General features: G+C 41.1%; 1 protein-coding gene across 2 annotated transcripts; it reads right to left on the reverse strand.

The window, feature by feature from the left end:
• Positions 1 to 412: 412 nt before the first annotated feature.
• Positions 413 to 1,001, reverse strand: LOC129088532 (protein tyrosine phosphatase type IVA 1-like). Of its 2 annotated transcripts, XM_054595922.1 has the most exons (2): positions 830 to 1,001; positions 413 to 736 (listed from the first exon to the last, which is right to left on the reverse strand). In XM_054595922.1, exons 1-2 carry the CDS (start codon positions 929 to 931, stop codon positions 413 to 415), a joined length of 426 nt encoding a protein of 141 aa, XP_054451897.1. In that variant the 5' UTR covers positions 932 to 1,001. The 2 variants fall into 2 exon arrangements, with proteins under 2 accessions (XP_054451897.1, XP_054451896.1); XM_054595921.1 differs by having other exon boundaries at positions 413 to 1,001.
• Between the last annotated feature and the right edge of the window lie 20,984 nt (positions 1,002 to 21,985).

The raw sequence follows: 21,985 nt of genomic DNA on the forward strand, positions 1-21,985 counted from the left end.
GTTCCTGGGATTTTAGTTCTGTATGATACTAAAGTATACAAGTACTGTGCTAGACATTTTGGCACCTAATCTTTCTAAATCTCATATATTGATAAGATTCTGGCATGGGAATAGATTTAAAGATATAACTCAGTACTGTATGATTTCAGAAAAAGTCAACTGGTACAAATGATAAGCCCATTTTAAAGCTGAACAGTAAGAATCCTTTGCTAAGTGTCAAAATGGTTGATCGAAACCCAAACATACAAGTTGCAATTCTGTCAAGCTTGTGGCCTGGTAAAACTGCTTTTTAATACTCCTAAGGAAGCTTCATTAGATTTATTCACCAAGCCAGTATGTTGGCTAATGTGTATGACAAATTAGGTCCTATCTCAAGTTCCACTTCCAAGGCAATGGCATCAGGCACCCATTTTTATTGAATACAACACTTGTTTCTATGACCATTGGAGTCTTTGAAGCGCAGCTGCATTTTAGGACAATACTTCTCCAAATACAAAAGCTGCTTGCTGTTAAAAGCTCCATGCCACTTTTGTCTTATGAACTCTACTGTGTCTTCATATTTCATTCCACCTTCAATTAATGCCAGGGCAACAAGCACCGGAGCCCTCCCAAGGCCCGCAACACAATGAACAGCAATACAACAACCAGGTTCTTCAAGAAACTTAATTTTTACAAGACTTAACCAGTCATCAACAGTCTGGTTGGATGGTGGTACACCATCATCAAAAGGCCAATCAAGAAGATGGATGCCTTCTTTCTCCACAAGAGTAGTGTCATAAGTTGCTTCACATACTCTAACTATTGTGGTAACTCCATACTTCTTAAGTTCCTCTATAAATTTGTTTAAGGTCGCATTGGTTGGATTGTATATAATAAATCTCGTGTTCTTGTAGGTGACTTCCACAGGAGTGGGGCGGTTCATGCGAGCCATGTTAATTTAGTTAAAAAACACTCAATGGGGTTATGAATGAATTTAAAAATTGAACACAGAAATGATGCAAAGAAACTGAGTCTACTTCAATATACTCCACTTGAAATTCTCAGTGCTTTGAGTATGAAGTTGGGAGTAATGGGAAATGAAATGAACCTCCTAACAAGAAGCAGTAATTCTTCAATCCAGTAATACTGAGGCAACAGAAAGGAAGTGCACTGAGGTTTACCCCATCCAGGTCAGAACTCTTGTAAAATGCTCTGCAGATTTCAATTCCATACTTCTGTGTCCAGGTTAACCATGGGGGCTTCTTGGTGGAGTAGTAATGGATTTCTACAGTTCACTTGTCTGCATAGAGGTCATGCTGTGCCTGGCAGTAATCTCCACTGCCCTTCAGAAACTCCATAAATGTGTGACCAAGAACACCACAGAACTGAGGAATATGTTTACTCATTGAAGATTGTGGCCTAATCATACAGCCAGCTCCGAGGCGGCGGCGACACAGACGGCAGAGGTGGCGGTGGCGGCAGGGCAGGGGGCAGCGGTGGTCGTGGCGGCGTGGCGAAGGATTTGCAGACAGCGGGGTGGGTACCAGACTCTTACCATGCGGTGAACGGCTCCGAGGAGAGTGCGTAGCCAAGTCGGCCCGCAGTTGACGGATCCAATACGTGCGCCCAAGAAATGGTATTTTATTGCAATATTTAAAAAATAATCCAATTGGCAAACTATGAACCCTGGGTCATCACCTGCTTTGGTTAATGTTTTATAGAAATCAGGACCATGATTTCTGTTACCTAAGTGTCTAAGTCAGATACTGTCTGTATTTAAAATACTGATATTTTGCTCATCAGGGGACTTTTTGCATTAATTTTGATTTTTTACAATATTGTCTTAAAATATTATTTATCATCATTATCTGCTAAAATTACTTTGTGCCCAAGGAGGATTACTCACTTATATCACCCTTAGATGTTAAGATGTTACAGAGAAATGGCGATGTTGGAGCGGTTATATTCCATGGCTAGCTATAAAGCACTAAATCGACACTCTGGGAGGTGATTTTCTTTAAGGTGTTTAACCCCCAGTTTTCTCATCTGCAGCATGGAGGCAGTGACAGTATTGACTTTATAAGGCTTTGTGGAGGATTAACATAGGCTGCTCAGCACAGTGCCCAACACTTGGGAGCAGCGAGCCTACACTAGTAGCTGCAATAATAGAAATGAATGGTAAGTTTAGGAAGTTCTAAACAAAGGCAGATTGTTTAGGGCCTTGCTTGTCTTTATAACGATTTTTTTTATTGTGGCAAAACACAGATAACATAAAATTTATCGTTTTATCCACTTTTAAGTGCACAGTTTTGTGGAACTAAGTGCATTCACATTGTCTGCAACCATCTCAGAACTTCTAAAGGTTTTGAACTATATCGTACAAGGTTAAAAGGATGATTGAAGGCTCTGGAGCAAGAATCCAGCCTCCAGGGTCATGTGAGGAAACGGAACCTGGAAGGAGAATCTAGAATGATGCAGAGGAGGAAAGGACAGGAGGCAGGAACCAGGAGAGTCCGCAGAGGTCCATATGTGAAACGGCTCAGGCGTTGCCCAGGGAGGTGACATATGGAGGAGAGAGAAGCGACAGAGAAAGAGGCTGCGGAACCTCATTAAACAACAAGAGGACAGAAGGGTGGAAAGAATCAAATGTGTGAGGTAAGATTTTGGAAAAGGACACAACTAATTGAAAAGTTCCTTTAGGTGTGGAAACAGTAGACTGAGGGTCAGACTGATGCTTCTCCCTCACGATAGTGTCCTGAAATCAGCTCCACTGCCAGAGCCAATTTCTAATTTTTCAGAAATTTTAAGAGTCAGTTGTTAAATATACCATAATTAAATAATTAAAAATTAAATATAAATTTACAATTAAATAAATTACATTAAAAGTAAAGGTTATAAATACAGTATTCATCACTTCCTAATTATTTCACTACATTTAATATTACCTCAGCTTTTGAAGCTATTTAATATATTGTATCTGTGTAGTCAAATGCCATAGAACACTATGCCCCTGTATGTCTCTTCTCAATTCCACGCTCACTGATATCCTGTTAGTACCTAGAAACTGGCCATGGTGTGAGTATTTGTACCAGAAAATTTGGTAAGGCTACAAATTGGGGCTGGATTCATTGTCTAGACTCTAGGTGGTCATGGAAAAAATGTTAATAATGCAGGTTATGCTTAAAAGTGTGTTCCATCAGTAGCTAGCATTCTAGAACTATACGTTAAATCAAGGTTTAATGGCTGCAAATACAAGAGGGCAGCAAAAATCAAAAAAGCCTTCTCTGACAATTGGGATCTAACATTAAGTATATTGTTTGTTTTGTTATTATATGTAAATTGCATGCCACAATAAATTAAGTGCATAAATATTTTTGAAGAATCAGTTGAAGAACATCTACCAGCAGGTTACTGACCATAATCTCTGATAAAGAAAATTACTCTATGGCATGCATTTATGATTATATCCACCTTAAACCTGTCTTTTTGAAAAGCGAATGCCTTGTTCTCTAGTCAAAATGGAAAACTGGGTACATCCTTCACCTAGAAAACACTAAAATGTTTTTTCTCAAAGAAAGCCATAGAAATTCCTATACCTGAATGTTTTATTTTTATCGCCAGCACTAGTTAGCATTTTTTTTTAGTACTATTATGTACAGGCCACTATGCAATGGGCTTTATTCACATTTCAGTCCTCACTCACCCCTCCAAGGTAGGTCCTAGCGTTATCCTCACTTCATGCATGGAGAGACTAAGGTAGCCTTATTCTCCTCAGCCTGTATAATTAGGAAGAAGTGAAGTTAAGATTTGAGTGCAGATCTTTCTAATTTTTTTCCAACCTCTTGATTCTGATGCTTTCTCTACTATATTACCTCCAAAAATTTATATAGAGATAAAAGCTTCTACTTCAAAAAGATGCAATATTTCGGCAATAGTTATAGATCATCTACTTTGTCCCCATGCTGTGCTGAGCACCAGGAAATTCACATAAGTCTAAGAAGTGGCCTTTGAGTCCCAGGAGCTCATCCTATTTACAAGCACTTAGTGCTCAAGTGTGCAGTGTTCTCAACAGCTCCCACTTCTACAGTCAGGGGATTCACTTTCCAAACAAGCTGCTCTGTCCTCACAGATGACTCCAGTTTGGATTCATTTGCTCTGAGGCCAAGATGCTGATTTCTTACGTCTCTTATACTCATCTCCTAAATCTCCCTTGAAGAATTCCCTTGATTCTCCTCCCCCACCACACTGGCCCAGAGCTTTTTAAGGCAAGTTGAATGATGATGCAGAAATCAAGCAGTAGGTACCTCCAGCCAGGAGGTTCTTACAGGTGGTACAATTATCATTAGTTACAGAGCCTCAAAGGAGAGTCTCCAATCAAAATTTTGTACAGTTGTGCATGCTCTCAGTTCCTCTACCTGGGGTGTGTCCAAAATGAGAATTTCAAGGGCTTTTGAGCACTATTGCTTCCCAAGTGGATCAATACAAGAGCATTTGACACTGGAGACCTGGAATCTGAGATGCACTGGAAGATATTTTCAATGTTGGATGGTCCTAAAATTCTTCTTTTCTTAACTTTTCAAGACAAGCCCAAGTTTACAAACACCACATCCACAGTCAGCAGGAATGGGATGGTGCTTTGAAGACACTGCTTCTTATTCCTTACTTCCTCTTTCTCCACTTCCAAGATATGTTCCTTATCTTCTACTTTCAATCTATGCCACTAAATAAGACATAAGTCAGAAATAATGTTGATAAGCATCTGCGATACAAACAGAAACTCCAATGAAGCAAGATACAAATAGGTCTGCTAAAGATAGAAAAGAGAGCCTTCTGTTCACCAATGATTAAAAATAAAGATTCTAAAACATTAAGAACAATATAAATAAACCAAATATAAATAAGCATGTATTTAATATTTATATAAATGTTTGGCTAAATGGATGTGTGTGTGTGTGTGTGTGTGTGTGTGTGTGTGAGAGAGAGAGAGAGAGAGAGAGAGAGAGAGAGAGAGCAAGAGATGACAGGGGTCTGGGACTGAAAGAAGCCAGTGTGGCTTCAGCTTGTGCTGGGAGAGTTGATCTGTCCACCTGCCCAGGAGAAACTAAATATAACATCCTTAGGCATAAAAAGAACCTCTCACATATGGACCATGGGGATTCAGTTCATATTCTTCTCCACTTTCTCTCTCACTGTCTCTTTTGCATTTGAGGGGGAAGTATTTCCTATGCCATTCACTTTCTTAGCTCTCAAATAGTATATGAGACTATAGAGAGAACTAAGGTACTTAAATGTCAAGATTTGTAAAATCTGGCAAACTGGTCCCACAAGGTTTGCAGTTGGAGTGATGGCTCTATATCAGGCTTGGTGACAATGATAAGAAAGGGGCCTAAGCAGGTAGTACTCACAGCAGACACTTGCTCAGTCCTTATTCTGTTCCGGGCACTGGTCTGAGAGTATGTATTTATTCATCTAATCCTTCCAATGACCTTGAGAGATAATAGCAGTATTATTATTATCATTACTATTAAATCCTTTTTGCAGATGAAAAAACTGATGTCTGAGAGATAAGTGACATGCCTAAGTCCTCACAGCTAACAAGTATGAGACTTGAGATTTGTCCCTGCATTCCACTAGAGACCAGTGGTTCTTAAATAGGGGCGATATTGCCCCCACATGATATGTGGCCATTATCTGGAAACATGAGATCAAATGTTTAAGCTGTTAGTAGTTTGATTTCCCCATTGGCCCAGTGAACTACCCTACTTTCATGTTCTTTGGTGCAGAGAGCAAAGTCCTCCCGAATGACCTTGTGCTTGGCTTCTGTCTGACTTTGGCAGGAAGCCCCTGACTGTTTTTTAGGTAGAGATACAGTCTTAGAAACCTCATTCTAGGTTTCCTAAATCCTTATATTCATCCTATCTGAATGCATGCACTGTCCTTCAGCATGCTACCCAGGGGATTCTGAAGGCTAAAAGCGTGATTCTTATTAAGTCAGATGACATGCAAAATACAAAGAGGTGAAAGAGCAAGACTCCATCCCAGGCCCCTAGAATCTACTAGAGAAAATAAGGTTATTACATATGAAAAAATAGTTTAAAAACCAGCATGATGAGAAAGGAACAATGAAGGGGCCCAGAACTGGGGATTACTAGATCGATTGCCTTAAGCACCAGGCAATGGGCAGTTTCTCCAGGGTTTTGAAGGAGGCCAGCAATTTAACTGGGAAGCACCCTGCAGGGACCAGTCTTACACTGATTGAATTTCTAAGCACAGTCATGTAGATGGAAGTTAGAAGCTCAGGTACCTGAGGGGCCAGGCAAGTGGTGTGAAGGAATGAAGCAGGCCAGTGTGAGGAAATGGAGTGTGGAGTGGGCTGTGCGAAGTTGGAATGTGCTTGGCCCCACTAGATGGGTAACTAATTCTTTAAAAAAGGAAAAGTAGTTAGAGACCAAGACTAACACATAAACAACATACGACTAATAAGACTGTGTACTGCTAATTTGCAGCTACTTAAAAGGGCTTTTATTTTTTAGGGATTCAGAAGTAGAGACTGAGTCTGGTTCTGATTTTCCCGCTATTTGAACAGGTCACTTCATCTTGCAGATTCTGAGAATCTTCCCATATTAAGTGGTGGAGGTGGCCCAAATGCAGAAAAGCTCCTGTTCCCCCCCCCCCGCCCTTTTTTTTTCTGAGAACTGGAGAAATTGTGTTAGTGGCCCTTAAACTGAGCTTTGACCAATGAACAGAGCATCACCGGCAGCAGCAGAATAATGATCAGTATTAATGAATTTGCGAACCATGGGGCTGAGTGGCTTTCCTTCTAGGAAAGGAAAGGAGAGAGGGAGACAGGCAGGCAAGAGCAAGCATGGTGTACACAGGGAGAAAAAGAGAGAACTGCATTTCTCTGCAGTTTATACTCACTCAGTGCAAGTCAATGATTTTTTTTCTAATGATTATTCAGTCTCACAGTGAAAGGGCAGAAGTCATTTTCATTCGTTCATTTAACACATTGAGTACCTGTTATGAGCTAGGAATAGGTCAGTGTTAATTTGTTTAGGACCCATCATCACAGACTGGTCTTCCAGGAAAAAGTGTGGCCTTTAGTGTTCTGTGAAAGCCAAATGTCAGCCACATTAAAAATTAATTCTGCTGAGCCCCATGTCACAGACTCCAACCCTCACTATCACCTCATCATGCCTGGTAAGAGGTGGTTCTTCTCCAACCAAGAACTCGGAAGTGGCAAATAATGTATCAAGCTTTTCTTCTTCTAGAGCTGATACTCCAAAGCTTGGACATCAGCCTCCAGATCATGGACACTGAGCTGGTGGGACAGAGCTGTGTCTGAGATTCTGCCATTCTGTAATGCGACAGTATTCTGGGCCCTGGGAATGCCACAGGAAGGGCTAGTGCTTCCCTAACTGCAGCTTAAAATGCCACAAGCAAGAAGGTCATGGTCCTCCTATTGAGGTCTGACCTCTAAACTTTCTGTAGCCCTGTATGCCGCTCCCGAATGCATGGGCAGTGAGGATCCACACACTTGCTACCTACTCCCCTCTCGATGAATTCTTTCAAATGGATGCTGCTCAGGCCAGTTCTCTGTGGGCTGCTTGGTCATCTACTCTTGTCTTCATGACTGTCAGGGGCTGGGAATACACCAGAGGTCTAGTTAGTCAAAGTGCCTTCCCTTATAGAGCTTATATTCCAGTGGAGGAGCCTGAAAATACACAAATGAGCAAATAAACATAGAGTATAACTGTAATTGGTGGTGAATTTGGGGCAAGAAGGAAGAAACTGACCAAGGATGGGAAGAGGAGGCTGCTTACATAATGTGCTCAGGAGATGCCTACCTTGGGAGGTGATACATGAAACCAAAGTGAATTTAGGAAGAACTTATAGGACCCGTGCAATGGAACATGTGAAGGTGTGAGAGGCTCTCTGTGAGCAGCATGTGATGTATTGGTTTCCAGCTGGATTTGAGGACTAAGTGTCAGGCTTTCATTCCAAATGCTTCGAGCTTCCACATGTGCAAGATACAGCTATGAGTCCCTGCCATCAGGGAGCTTAGGGGTTGGGATGCTGATGGGGGTTGAGAAAGTAAAGCAGAGAAGTAAAGGACAATTGCAATGTCAAGTAACCAGTACTGGGACAGGTGAGGGGGGCTGTAGGAGCACAGAATACCAGGGAGGGACCACCAAGGAGATGGAAGCTTCCAGACAGCCTAATTCATTTAGTTCATAATTCAATATGGCTTTGACAAACAGCAATACATTTACTGTTTGTTTTCAGTTTATCATAAAGCTAAACATGTTAATTTTTTCAATGCTTGTGTTTCTCTTTCATTTGAGGCTTTAAAATATGTTTTATTTTATTTTTTATCTTCATCTGAGGGCATGTTCATTGATTTTAGAGAGAAGGGAAGAGAGAGAGAGAGAGAGAGGAGAGAAACAATGATGTAAGCGAAAAATATCGATCAGCTGCCTCTTGTATGCACCCTGACCTGGAACTGAACCTGCAGCCTAGGCATGTGCCCTGCTTGGGGATCGAATTTAGGACCTTTTGGTTTATGGGATGATACTCCAATCAACTGAGCCACCTGGCCAGGGAAAAATATGCTTTATTTTATATAATGAAATGATCATTTTAATACCTATAATATGCAAGTAAAAGTTGAAAATAAGGGTGAAGGAATGTTTTAAATCTGTGACTATGAAATTGAGATATCCAAGAACCACTTGTCTAGTCAAATATTCTACCTAAATAATAATGCAAAGCTTATATTTATGGAGCATGTACTACATGTGAGACACACTTATCTAAGTGCTTACATGTATTAACTTACTAACTCTTAAAACTATTCCTGCGAAGAAGGGTATTATATTCATCCCCATTTTATAGATGAAGAAAGTGAGGTAGACATAGGTGAGGCAACTTGACCAAAGTTATTCTAGTAAGTGGCAGAGCCAGGATTTGAACTCTGGGATGCAAATTCTAGAGCTCACATACTTATCCCCCGTTTGCCTCCCCATACCAGGTAGTCACAGTGGAACTATATAATAAGCCCAAATCTCTGATAGTCATTTACATGTAGAGCTCCTCTCCTTTCTTCCCTCCCCAGCACTGGTTTTGGAAGCCAATCAATGGGAATTACCCTAGGACAAAGGAGAAGAAGGGACCCCCAGATAGGCAGACATTTTTGGACATTCCCCTGAGAAATGAAAATGCTTAGCCTGCAAGCTCACTGTGCATATTTGCTGCTCTCTGGATGTGTCCCAGCTGGGCCAACTTCTGTTCTTGGCTGTTTGAGTATATCCTGGCAGCTCAGAGGTGTAATTTCTCCAAATGCTGCATTCCTGCTGAGCCCGTGGGATGAATTGTGCAATTTCAGGTGAGTGTGTCTTTAAACCCTAGCTAGGCTTGTCATTTCTTCCCTCCTGTTTCACTGCAGGCCCCACTTGGAAGATTGAAGGCCTGAGAGGATGCCAGGGCCGGGCATGAGGAAGGGGAGGTGCTGGGATGGAGACTGAGGAGGAGGTAGAGGGAGGGGGGTGGAGTGGCACTGGCTACCCAAACAGATGTGGGGTCCCCACTTTGAGAATTAGGATCATCTTTAAACTTATGGTGTTTTCATTCATTCGTACATTCATTTTTGTAAAGATATTTTGAGTATCTGCTATGGGCCTGATACTGCTAGGTTTTCTGGGGAAATGTTGATGACTAAGAAGGCAAGTTCACCATATTAAGGACATGCATAATGGGAGAGGGCACTCATCCAATCAAGGAGGCCAGGGAAATCCTCCTGGGGGCAGGTGGGACTGAGCAGTGGTACAAAGGTAAGAAGGGGCTAGTTCAGTGAGGAGGAGAGGACCAAGAGTCTAAGGCAGAGAGAGCAGCCTATGGGAAGTTACTGGAGCAGGCAGGAGGGTACTTGAATATATGAGAAGCCAAAAGAAAACCTGTCTTTTCCACTTGATTTCTGAATGCTGACCCTGTGCCTGGCCTGCCTGGGAGCTTCACAACCCCACGCAAGGAGTGGGGTACCTGCAAACCCCTCACCACTTGCAGGGAGCTGCACACCCTGTGCATACTTCTGTCCTGGTTCCAACATAAAATATGATGTGACAAGACTTATTTTTTACAAAACAAAAGCGAAGTAAAGATAGCCAAAATATTTCTACAGTAGCTAAAATGTACAGCAATCCAAATTTTTGTCCATAGTTGAACACATAAACAAAAAGGTGATATGCAAACACACACACACACACACACACACACACACACACACACTGAAATGTTATAAAGCCTTATAAATAAAGGCTGACTTTCCTGGAGTCTCTTTTTGAGGCACAGACTTGGCAATGCCAGGGAGGAGTGGGCTCATCTCTGCTCATTTGATGGGATCTCTTTGTTCTACAGAGACCTAGAGACATCTAGAGGTTGGGATTTGAAGGACTTGAAAGGACAGTACTTTCCAGAAGTCCACACATTTAGCAAAGGGGGATGTTTTGGTACAGAGAGAAGGAGCTTAGCCAAGGATAGACGACAGTTAGTTTGGATTTGAAGTCTACCCACTCCCTCTCTCCCTTGCATTTTTTTCACTGTACATGTTAGGCATGGTGCCAAGTGCTTTCCTGCATTATCTCCATTAATCCTGCCAACAACCCTTGAGTCAGGTTTCTTTTCAGTGTCCCTTTACAGGTAAGGAATGTAGAGCTCAGAGAAGCTCAGTGAATTGCCTGAGGTCTCCCAATCAGTAAGTTGTGGAACTGTTTCCTCTCTCTTGATAGCATGTGGCAGGTTCTCATTCTCACAGTGAATCTTAACAAGCACAGACAATTGTCTTCATGCAATAAAGTCAGCAGACAGTCAGCCTGGGCACAGCAGTGCCAAGCCCAGGGCATGTTGTCCTGGCCTGTGGACATCAGCCAGCTCTGGCAGAGCAGCCCAGCTACACATGCATCACAGCCATCCTTAAACCTCAGTCAGGAATGTCACATATGCTCCATGGGAGCCTATAGAGCAGGGAGCAGAGCCTAGGATTGAGGGCTGGGGCTCTGGAATCAAATCAAATGCCAGCTGGACCACTCAGAAGCAGCATCTTGGCTCGAGTTTCATAACCTGATTTTAATTTTCTTCATCTCTAAAATGGAATCATAACAGAACTTAGCTCATAGGTTTAGGGAGGATTGAAGCAAGGTGATCTGCGTAAAATAACATAATGGTGCCTAGCATTTAGCAGGGACTCTACAAATGGAAATTTCTTGGAGCAGCGCCATCACCTTTATCATCAAAGACTGCAAAAGAACGGGCCTTTGAGATCCCCATAGAAAATGCCTGCAGGCCTGCAGTGGGGAGGGGGCAGGGCAGGGTGGCACCTCTGCCTGCTGGAATCAGCAGAGCAAAGCTTAGGTTAAGCACCTAAGGTATACATTATTCATTGGACCAAGGATGAAAATACACACAGCAAGAGAATGGTTGATCCTAGGATTTCCCCCAAATGCTTATTGTTTCTTATCTGCTTCTATCACCAAAAGGCAGGATCTACCAGAAAAGGAAATCTATCTTATGTACTTCATTATTCTTTACAGATAGAACAGTTTCTGAGTCATTATAGCTACTTAAAAAATATTTTCTGATTAAGTGAGTGAGTGAATAAATGGGTGAATTCCTCTCTGGCTTGATTCAAAAATCTTTTTACTAGAGGTCCAGGAACTGGAAATGAAGAACTACCCAAGAATAGCCTGAGCTTAATATCTAAAAACCCCAATATTTAAATAATAAAAATACTTAATAAATAATAGTTACTTCAATTTATTGCAAGCCATGCCTACGTACTGATTGATGCTGTACCAGGCACTTGATGTGAATTATCTCATAATACTCAAAGCCTATGAGGCAGGCATTATTGTTATTCCCCATTTTCCAGTTGAGGAAATGAGGTTCAGAGAGGTTAAGAAGCCCACCCAAGATCATATGGCTTAGGAGCCATCTGACTCTGGATTGGTTCTTGGGTCTGTTTCCATGCAGAGCCCAGGCTTGTAAGCTCTACCCTCCCCAACTGCTCCCATTCCCAGCTGAGTATCAGGGAAAACCCTTACACTCAGTCTCAGTCTTTTCAGGGCACATTTTGGGAAAGACAGACCATGTAATGTTGAGTATGTGTGACCTCACTGAGAGTAAAAGTTAACTTTTCAGCCCTTTAGCCCTTATAACACCCTGCAGTGACCACATGCCACCCACGTTGGACATGGCACACCCCCATGTCTCCACTGCCTGCGCCAGCTCACTTATCAATGTGTCTGCTCAGTGCCCCATTTCCTCCATGTTCTTCTATATCCTAGTTCTCCCACACAACTAATTTGAGCCAAGATGTTAAAGTGGTTTATTTTTCAGAGAATTCCTCTAATCTCTAGAGTACATCATCAGAAGGAATTGGAGACCGTAGGCCCTGAGTGCCCCGCTTTCAACCCCTACTTCAAATATAAGAGCTCAGCTTCCAAGTTCACTAAATTTATCTGTTTTGCTTCTGCATTTGAACAAAGGATTTTATAAACAAATAAGCAAATAAAGAAGTTTTAAAATATTGGCTTAATTTAATCGTCAATACATTTAAAAATATTTTGGAGTGCCTATTTTGTGCTTGTCACTCTTCTCAACATCAGGGGTTAAAAGCAGGCAAAGTCCCTACTTTTATGGTGCTTACATTCTGATGGAGAGACAGGAATTAAACTAACAAACAAATAATACATAAATAAATGACAGTAACAGTAAGTGTTAAACACAGAGTTAAAATCAGGCAATATGTCTTGCATGGTATAGCTGAATGGTGGGCTCCAGAAAAATATGTATGGGTCCTACCTCCTGGAACTTCTGAATATTATTTTATAGGACAAAAGGTGTAATTAAGTTAAGAATCTTCAGAAAAGGAGTTTATCTAGGTCTCTTCAAATGATCCCCAAATGCAGTCACATGTATCCTTATAGCAGAGAGGCTGAGTGAGTTTTGAGACAGAGGAAGAGGAGGCAGTGGGATCACAGAGTCAGAGACTGGAACGATGTAGCCATGAACCAAGGAAGGACTGGAGCCCCCTGGAACTGGAAGAAGGAAGGAAGGCTTCTTCCCTAGAACCTTCAGAGTGTAGCCCTGCTGATACCTTGAGATCTGACTTCTGGTCTCAAGAACTGAGTGAGAATAAGTTTCTCTTGTTTTAAGTCATCTTTTTTGTGGTGACTTGTCACATCAGCACTAGGACACTAATGCGCATGGCTACTTTAGATTGTGTGCTCAGGAAAACTTCAGGAGAGGTAACAGGTAAGCTGTTACATACATGACAAAAGGATCCTTCCATCAAGATCTGGAGGAAAAACAATTCAGGCAGAGGGAATAGCCAGTGCAAATGCCTTGAGGTAAGAACAAGCTTAGCTTTTTCAAGAAATAGGAGGGAGATCAGTGTGGTTGAACTATAATGTGAAAGGGAGAGAAATACAGGAAGTGAAGTTGGAGGTATAGGAAGGAAACATTACATAAAGTTTCAGAGAGCCAGAACAAGGAGTATAGATTTTGTTCTAAGAAGGAGCTCCATTGCAGGTTTTATAGGAGAAGTTGGTGTGCCTACATTATGTTTTTAAAACATCACTCTGGTTGCTGTTTGGCAATTAAACTGAGAAGAGCAAAAGTTCTAGCAGAGAGGCTAGTTAGGATGCTGTTCCAGGGGCCAGGTGGAAGGTGTTCTGACTTGGACTAAAGCAGTGGTTGAGAAGATGAGGAAGAGTAGGTTAATTTGGAATAAGTCCTATAATAAAGTCAATGGGAATCATTTATGGATTAGACATGATGGTGAGGGAAAGTGAGAGAAGATTTGGCTTCAATGACAGGAACCAGTGGTGCTGTTCACTGAGATGGAGAAAGAGCAAACTGGGAAGGCAATCAAGAGGACTTCTTTTCACCATATTAAGTTTGAGATGTCTGTGGACTTCTAAATCTGGCATTGGGGTAAATCTGGATGGGAGACCTAGATTTGGGAGCCATTGACACTTTGGTATTTAAACTATGGGACTTGGGGGAAAGGGTATAGATAGAGAGGTAAATGGAGCCCAAAGCAGGGCCCTGAGGTACTAACACAGATATCAGAATGATGAGGACCCAGTGAGGGAAACTGAGGAAGTGTGGCAAACATGATGCGAGGGGACAAAAGGAGAGTATGATGTCTCAGAAGCCAAGAGAAAAAAAAAACTTTTTCTAAAGAGGGAGTCATCAACCATATCAGAATAGGTTCCTCTTGCCAGGTGAATTATATGCATTTTCAATGGGGAGTTCATGTCAGAGTTCTAGGCTAATGGGTTTCTTCTCCACAGCCATCTCATGTAATTTGTATTGGCTCCCTAGAGCTCTTTGACGAGAATAATCCAGCACTTTTCCTGGGCTTGGCCAGGAGGTCTGCTATCAGCATTTGTGATACCCATATGAAAAGTTGGGGTGAGAATTCTCATATTTTATGACCCTGCATAATCCAAAGGAAAGACAAGAGTTATGGCAATTTCAGGAGCTTTTGTAAGTCACAAGATGATAAACTGTGGTGAAGGAAACCCATCAATCACATGCCATAAGCCAGATCCTTCTATGACATAGTGAGTAATCTATTCCTCTAAGCTCTAACATCATCCTTATAGAGATTCCTAACACAGATAGATTCTCAATAAATGATCATGCTGACTTGGATCTAGATGCCACTGATTTTGTGTTATTGTGACATATGTTATTATCAGATTTTGCTAGGTAACAATTTCACATTGAAGATATAACAGAGAATAACAAGAAAAAGTCTGTGACTACAATTTTTTTCATGCTCCCAGCTATAACAATACCACATTGACACTACTCAGCTATTGGATCTTTGTTGGTCAGATCAGGGTAATGGGTAGAGAGGCTGAGTGGAAGAAGCCAAAAGAAGGGGAGCAGATTTCTTTCACAAGTAACACATGGAGCAATCTATTGGGGGAAAATTATCTAGGAAAGGGTTAAAGAGAAGAGGAAAATGAGAGATGAGGTCAGTATGGAATGAAGTGTTTGAAGATAGGAGAGACAACTCAACAGCTAAAATGAAAAAAGGGATAACAGGGAAAGAGAGATGTCCAACAAGCTATTTTAAGAGGATTTTGTAATGTTGTATGGTATAAAGTTTCATTGACATCCTTCAAGAGTCATTCAGTAAAAATGTGCATTGCTTTTCAAGACATTTTGGATTAAAGTGTATGTGTGTATTTACTAACTGTGCTGAGACTGGCCTCAAGGTGGCCCAGTTTTACCTGGGTTATACTGGTGATAAAGTGCCTTCATAGTCATCTCCCAATTTGACCTTTATTTCACATATCTATGACTAAAACTCATCAGGTGTTAGTTTTCAGTTTTTTCTCATCCAAGCAATGGGAGAATAAGTCTTACACTGTATCATTGAGTTAATAATTGGAAAGCTGTAATTAAAACTTGTTTCCTGACTCTCAGACCAGTGTGTTTTTCTTTCCTGTTTCCATCCGTGCCCTTCTTCCTCCTTTCTGTGTCCCTTTCTCCCTCATGTCCTCCCCTCCCCCTCCCAATTCTTGCTATCAATACACTAATGTTAATAGCGTACCTCAAGCAGGAGGGGGGCCCTATTCTGCCTCCCAGCTTTTAGTTAGAAGTTTTTAGTTCCAAAGGGCCCAAAACAACATCTTCTGTGGAATGAGAAGGCCTGTGCATGGTGTTTAAAATGTGAAGACTCATGAAAACTTACATTTTCAGTTTTCAGTAGAAAGGTTCATGAGGAGCAGCCTGAATGTTGGAGTCTGCATCTCGGCACTTGGCCTCCCACAGGCAAAGGGTCCAGATTCCATGGGCACTTGGTAACTCACCTAGGCCAAGCAGGGTTTAATGACCAAGTGACATGGAGGCCACCACACTGGTTTATGTGCTGTCACCTCACTTAGACCATCACACAGGACTTGTGAGAGTGGCTGCTGCTGTCCCCCTGGGGCCCACATTCTTACTCTTTTCCTCCTTCCTCGGGCTGCTGAAAGAGCCAATTTGTACGTTGTTTGGTGAACAAAAATGCTGTTGCTTTCCAAGCGGATGCTTTGTTGTTTCTGTTACACAAACATCTGAAAAATCAGCATTTCCTACTCAGCATTGAGCCAAAATTGACTGCTGTCTCCATCTAATAAAGCAGCATGCTTTGCGCCTCTCTTCTAATTGGAAGACAGAAAGTCTCAACAGACAGAAAGAAAGTGTTTATTGATCGAGCTCCATCCCAGAAACTGGACTGCACTGCAGGGAATGAGCAGAGAGAAAGAGAGCAGGCCAATTTTAAATACTCTGTAAATGTGCTTTAGCAGTATTAATGAGCAATAGACTGTGAGGTGCATTAAGACCTCACGTGATGGGCTAAATGAAGGCAGAGTGTACTGTTTGATAATGACCTGAAATTCACTGGTAAGAGGAAGAGGAAAAAACTACTCATTTCCTGAGTTGCCTGTCCTCTCTTGCTGATTTGGAATTGCACTGGTTCCCACAATGCAGAGATAATAAAGCTCTTATGAATTCTGGAACATGCTTTGTATGCCTGCAAGGGAAAACAGGAATTCTTCAACTCAGTCTCCAAAGAAACAGCACAGAAAAGGAACCTGGGGGGCAGAGCTGGGCAGAAGCCAAGAAGAGGCTCACCCCTGGCCCTCGGCATGAGCCTGAATAACTTCTGCTCTTCTTTACCCTGTCCTACACCCTACTAACTTGCTCTGCCTAATGGTTGTAGCAAAGTAAGCCAACGATGGCTGGGCCTGGCCTCCAGGGCCCCTCTTTTAGCCCCTTGATCATTTTCCAGCCTAGTACAAGCTTGCAGAGACTCAGAAATGTGCTACTGACAAAACACATGGAGCTGAACCTTTGGCAGGATCCACCAGTGTCTCTGTCTGGCGACCTGTGGAAAGCGGAGGGCACACTTGCTGCTTGCCTGGATCCTGGCCTTGGGAGCCTGCTGGCTTGCCTTGCCCATGACGGCTGCGTTTTTATTTGCTGCACCTGGCACCATCTAGTTGCTATACTTGAAGCAGCCCCTTGGGGGTAGCCCCTCCTCCAGCTGTAAAGCAGTTGCTGCAAAATCTGATCCTGGCTTCCACCTGGAACATGAGCTATCTTGATTGACCCTGAATTTAGAGCCACCATGAAGGGTTTTGTTACCCGTTGGAAGCTGTCCCTGGTTGTTGAGGACAATGGGGAGAGCCAAGAAGCCGAGGGAATTTGGGAGAGTGAAAGTGAGAGTGGGTAGAGGTGAGGGTGGGAGGTGAAGAGAGAGGGAATATGCATGAGAATGAATGGCATGAGGCATGGAGAGCTTTGAACCTGGCAGATCTAGCTTCTGATATCAACTGTACTACCTGCTACCAGCAAGTTCACCTAACCTTCTTTGGCCTCATGTCCTCAACCATAAAATGGGGATGATGATGATTCAGAACATGGAAGGTAAGATTAGCTGGGATAGCACAAAAGGGCCTTTGAGCATAGACCCTGATATAAACATATACTGAAACCTGTTTCTTCCATCCATCCCTCACCAACAATTATTGATCACCAAGCATTCACTAGGCATTTTATAAATAACAAAAAATAGATAACTTGAATAAATCAATAAATGTGTAATTTAAATACACTGAGATATCAGACTAAATGTAATGGATTAGGCACTGTAAGTTGGTAGATCTCAGTTTGAGTTCTGATTCTAGGACTGAACTGAGAGAACTGCAGAAGAAATTTGATTGTAAAAATAGTTATTTGCTGTGTTGTTTTCTTACATTTTTCTCCTGATTTTTTATTGTGGCAAAGTATATATAAAAAAATTCACCTCTTTTATTTTATTCTCACCCAAGGACATTTTTTTCATTCCTTTTAGAGAGGGAGAGGGAGGGGGAGAATGAGGGAGAGAGAGAGGAATAGAAAGAGAAAAAAGAGAGAGAAACATCAATGTGAGAGGAAACATCGATTGGTTGCCTTCTCATATGCACCTGACCAGGGACTGAACCTGCAACCTGGGTATGTGCCTGACCGTGGCTCAAACCCACAAACTTTCAGCCCATGAGATGATTGAGTATATAATTTAGGGACATTAGGTGCATTTCTAATGCTGTATAACCATTACCACTCTCTATTTCTGAAATTTTTCATCACCCCAAACAGAACCTCCATATCCATTAAACAATAACTGCATTTTCCCCTCTTCCTAGCTCCTAGTAACTCCTACTCTCTGTCTCTATAAATGACCTGTGCTACATATTCCATATAAATGGAATCATATAGTATTTCTCCCTTTGTATTTGTCCCTTCAATATTTGCTCCAGAAATTTGTCTTATTTCATTTAGCATAATGTTTTCAAGGTTCATCTATATAGTAGAATGTGTCAGTGCTACATTCTTCTTTATGGCTGAATTATATTTCGTTTTATGAATATACCACATTTTTTAATCCATTCATCTGCTGATGGACCCTTGAGTTGTGTGTGCTCTTTGGTTATTGTAATGCTACAATGAACACTGGCAGCATACACATATCTGTTTGAGTCCCTGTTTTCAGTTATTCTGGCTATATCCTAGGAATGGATGTCCAAGGTCATATGGTTATTCTCTGCTTAGCTTTTCCAGAAATTGCCAAACTGTTTTTCACAGTGGCTGCACCATTTCATAGTCTCACCTGCCATCCATCCCTATATGGGTGAGAGGTTCCAATATCTCCACGTACTAGTCAAACTTATTGTCTCTGTGTGTATGTATTTATTTTTTGCCATTCTAGTGGCTATGAAGTGCTAGCACACTGTGGGTTTGATTTATATTTTCCTAAGTTGAGCACATTTTCGTGTTTTTGGCCATTGGTATATCATTTTTGGAGAAATGTCTATTTGTCTTTTTTGCCATTTTATTTCTATTTATTTTTTTGAAAATCATGTTTATTCTATTACAGTTGTCTCAATTATTTCCTGTTTGCCCTCCTCCACCCATCCCACCCTGCCCCCCACACCCACAGTCAATTACCACTCTGTTGTCCAATCTATGGGTCATTCATATATGTCCTTTGTTTAGTCCCTTCTCCTTTTTTCCACTATTGCCCCCCTAAATCCATCCCCTCTGGTCACTTTCAGTCTGCTCCATGTTTCCATGCCTATGGTATATTTTGTTAAATTAATTCCACTTACTGGTGAGGTCATGTTGTATTTGTCTTTCACTGACTGCCTTATTTCATTTAACATAATCTTCTCCAGTTCTATCCATGTTGTTGCAAAAGGTAGGAGTTTCTGCTTTCTTTCTTTTTAATGCAGATTGATTTTATTTATTTATTTTTTAAATGTCAAGATCCATTTTAAAATATTTAAAAAATTAAATCCATTATAAAGTCTCAGCAATTAAAACAATATGACACCAGCACAGAAATAATCAAGATCAATGAAATAGCATTCTAGAAACAAACATATATATCTAACAATGTAATATATGATTAAATTGATGTTTCAAGTCAATAGAGAAAATAAGGCTTATTTAAAAATAAGGTACATGGACCACCATTACTTGAAATAAAACAAATATAGAGCCCCATTTCACACTTATACAAAAAATATTCAGGTGAGTTAAAAATCAATATGTATAATTAAGGAGTTTTAGGAGAAATTCAAAATAATATTTTTCTTACCTTGAAGTAAAATATTCAAACCTAGAAGCTATAAAGTAAAATATTGACCACATGACTATATTAAACATTTAAGACTATACAGTAATATACATATAAAAAAGTTAAAGGACAAGTAATAGACTAGAAAGGTATTTGCAACACATCTAAAAAAGGGTTAATACTTGTTATTTTATTTTTAGGGAAAAAATTCTACGAAACTTTCATCAATAAAAGGATAAAAAAATACCAAAAAATCATTTAAATCTTTTTAAAAATAATAGAAATAGGCAGGAAATATATAAAAACAGGTTTAGTTTCAACTAATAATAAAAGCAACACTTAAAATGACACATCATTGTCACAATCAGATTAATAAGGATTAAAAATATTGATAATATCAAGTATTGGCAACTGTGAAAAGAACTGGGTATTCACAGATTCCTTTTCTTCATCTTATTTAAGCAGTCCCTTTAGCATATCTTGCAATGTTGGTTTGGTGGAGGTGTATTTTTTAGCCTTCTTTTGTCTGGGAAACTCCTTATTTCACCTTCCATTTCAATTGAGAGCCTTGCTGAGTAGAGCAGTCTTGGTTGCAGGCCTTTGCTTTTCATTCCTCGGAATATTTCTTGCCATTCCCTTCTGGCTTGTAGTGTTTCTGTGGAGAAGCCAGGTGCTAGTTGTATCGGGGCTCCCTTATATGTTACTATGTCTTTCTTCCTTGCTGCCTTTAGGATTCTCTGTTTGTCTTTGATATTTGCCATTTAAATGATGATGTATCTTGGAGTGGGCCTCATTGGGTTCCTCTTGAATGGGACCATCTGTGCTTCCTGGACTTGCGTGACTTCTCTCCTCAAATTAGGGAAGTTTTCCATCATTACTTTTTCAAACAGGTTCTCTATCCCTTATTCCTCTTCTTCTCCTTCTGGTATCCCTATTATATGGATATTATTACGTTTCAGTTTGTCCTGCATTTCCCTCAGTACCTCTTCATTCTTTTTGAGTCTTTTTTCATATTCTTGTTCTTTCTGGGAGCTTTTTTCTACCTTATCCTCCAGCTCGCTGATTCATTCCTCTGCTTCATCTAGGCTGCTTTTGATTCCTTCTGCTGTGTTCTTCAATTCAGAAATTGTACTTTGCATTTCCTCTTGTTTCTTATTGATAGTTTCTATGTCCTTTTTCATGCTAATATAATTTGCAGTAAGTTTCTCATAGTTTCTCGTAGTTTTTGGTAATTCTCTCTGAGCTCATTGAGCTTCCTTAGGAGCATTGTTTGGAACTCAGTATCTGATAGTTTACTTGCCTCTATTTCATTTAGTTCTCTTTCTGGGGATTCCTTCTTTCCCTTTGGCTGGGGGGTGTTTCTTTGTCTTCCCATTATATGTGAGGCTCTTCTTTTTTGCTTCAGCTTCTTAAATTGATCTGTCTTGATTTTCTCACTTTGTGGTATGAACTTCTATGTTAGGTGACCAGTGTTTTTCTTTCTGGATCTGCCTCTAATGATTTCAGATGTTGACCCCATCTGACCTTAGGCATTCTGTTTGAGATTCCCAGTAATCTACTGTCTGTGGCTATATCCTTCAGCTGTTAATCTAGTCACTCTGCATTCAGTAGTCAGACTTAGATAACACAGGGTGGGGCAGAGTCCCTCCTGGGGGTGGGGTTATTGGATCTTCCCATGCTGTTGCTGTTCTAAGGAGTGGTCTGCCTGAGCAAGATGTCTGCTGCCACATGGGGGATGAGTCAACACTGGGATCCCGCCAGCTACTCTCTCAGTTCTCTCCCCAAAGCCTCCTTCCCCAGTCTCTCCTCTGGTGTATCTAGCCCACTCTGCCCCTGCTTTTGCCAGAGACCAGACTACGTGGCTGCATTAAAATTTACATGTTGGCCCCCTAAAAGGCTCTTTTCATCTCTAGCCACCTGTCTCTGACAGAGAGCAACCCTGTGGCTTTTTGAAGCTGGCTGTTATCTGTGTGCTTTTTGGGCTCTGGTGCTGTAGGCTGGAGATCCTCACTTATGGTTTAGACCACACTCTTCTCAGAGGGTCATACTGGTTGTCAATATCCTTCTGGTGCTGCCACCAGGTGGCACCTTGCCTGCCTTCTCTAGTATCTGCTACATCCCTTACCAGTTAGGTTGTGCTAAAGCCTATTCTTTTGTCTGTTGGAGGTTATAAGGCTCCTCTCTCACTATTGTTCGGTTGTTTGTTCCAGGTGATTTCTCCACAATTTACTTGTAAATACAGATTGGTCCTGGGAAGATGTCAGTGTGACTTACATTCACTTCTCTGCCATCTTGATTTTTTCTCTACTTGTCTTTTTTGTGATTTAA

Source organism: Pteronotus mesoamericanus, unplaced genomic scaffold (genome assembly GCF_021234165.1).
Source record: "Pteronotus mesoamericanus isolate MK-2021 breed Mesoamerican mustached bat unplaced genomic scaffold, CSHL_Meso_final scaffold_54, whole genome shotgun sequence".
Lineage (NCBI taxonomy): Eukaryota > Metazoa > Chordata > Mammalia > Chiroptera > Mormoopidae > Pteronotus > Pteronotus mesoamericanus.

Coding starts and splice junctions, on each gene's coding strand:
- LOC129088532 (XM_054595921.1), bottom strand. CDS start 931: ATGGCTCGCATGAACCGCCCCACTCCTGTGGAAGTCACCTACAAGAAC.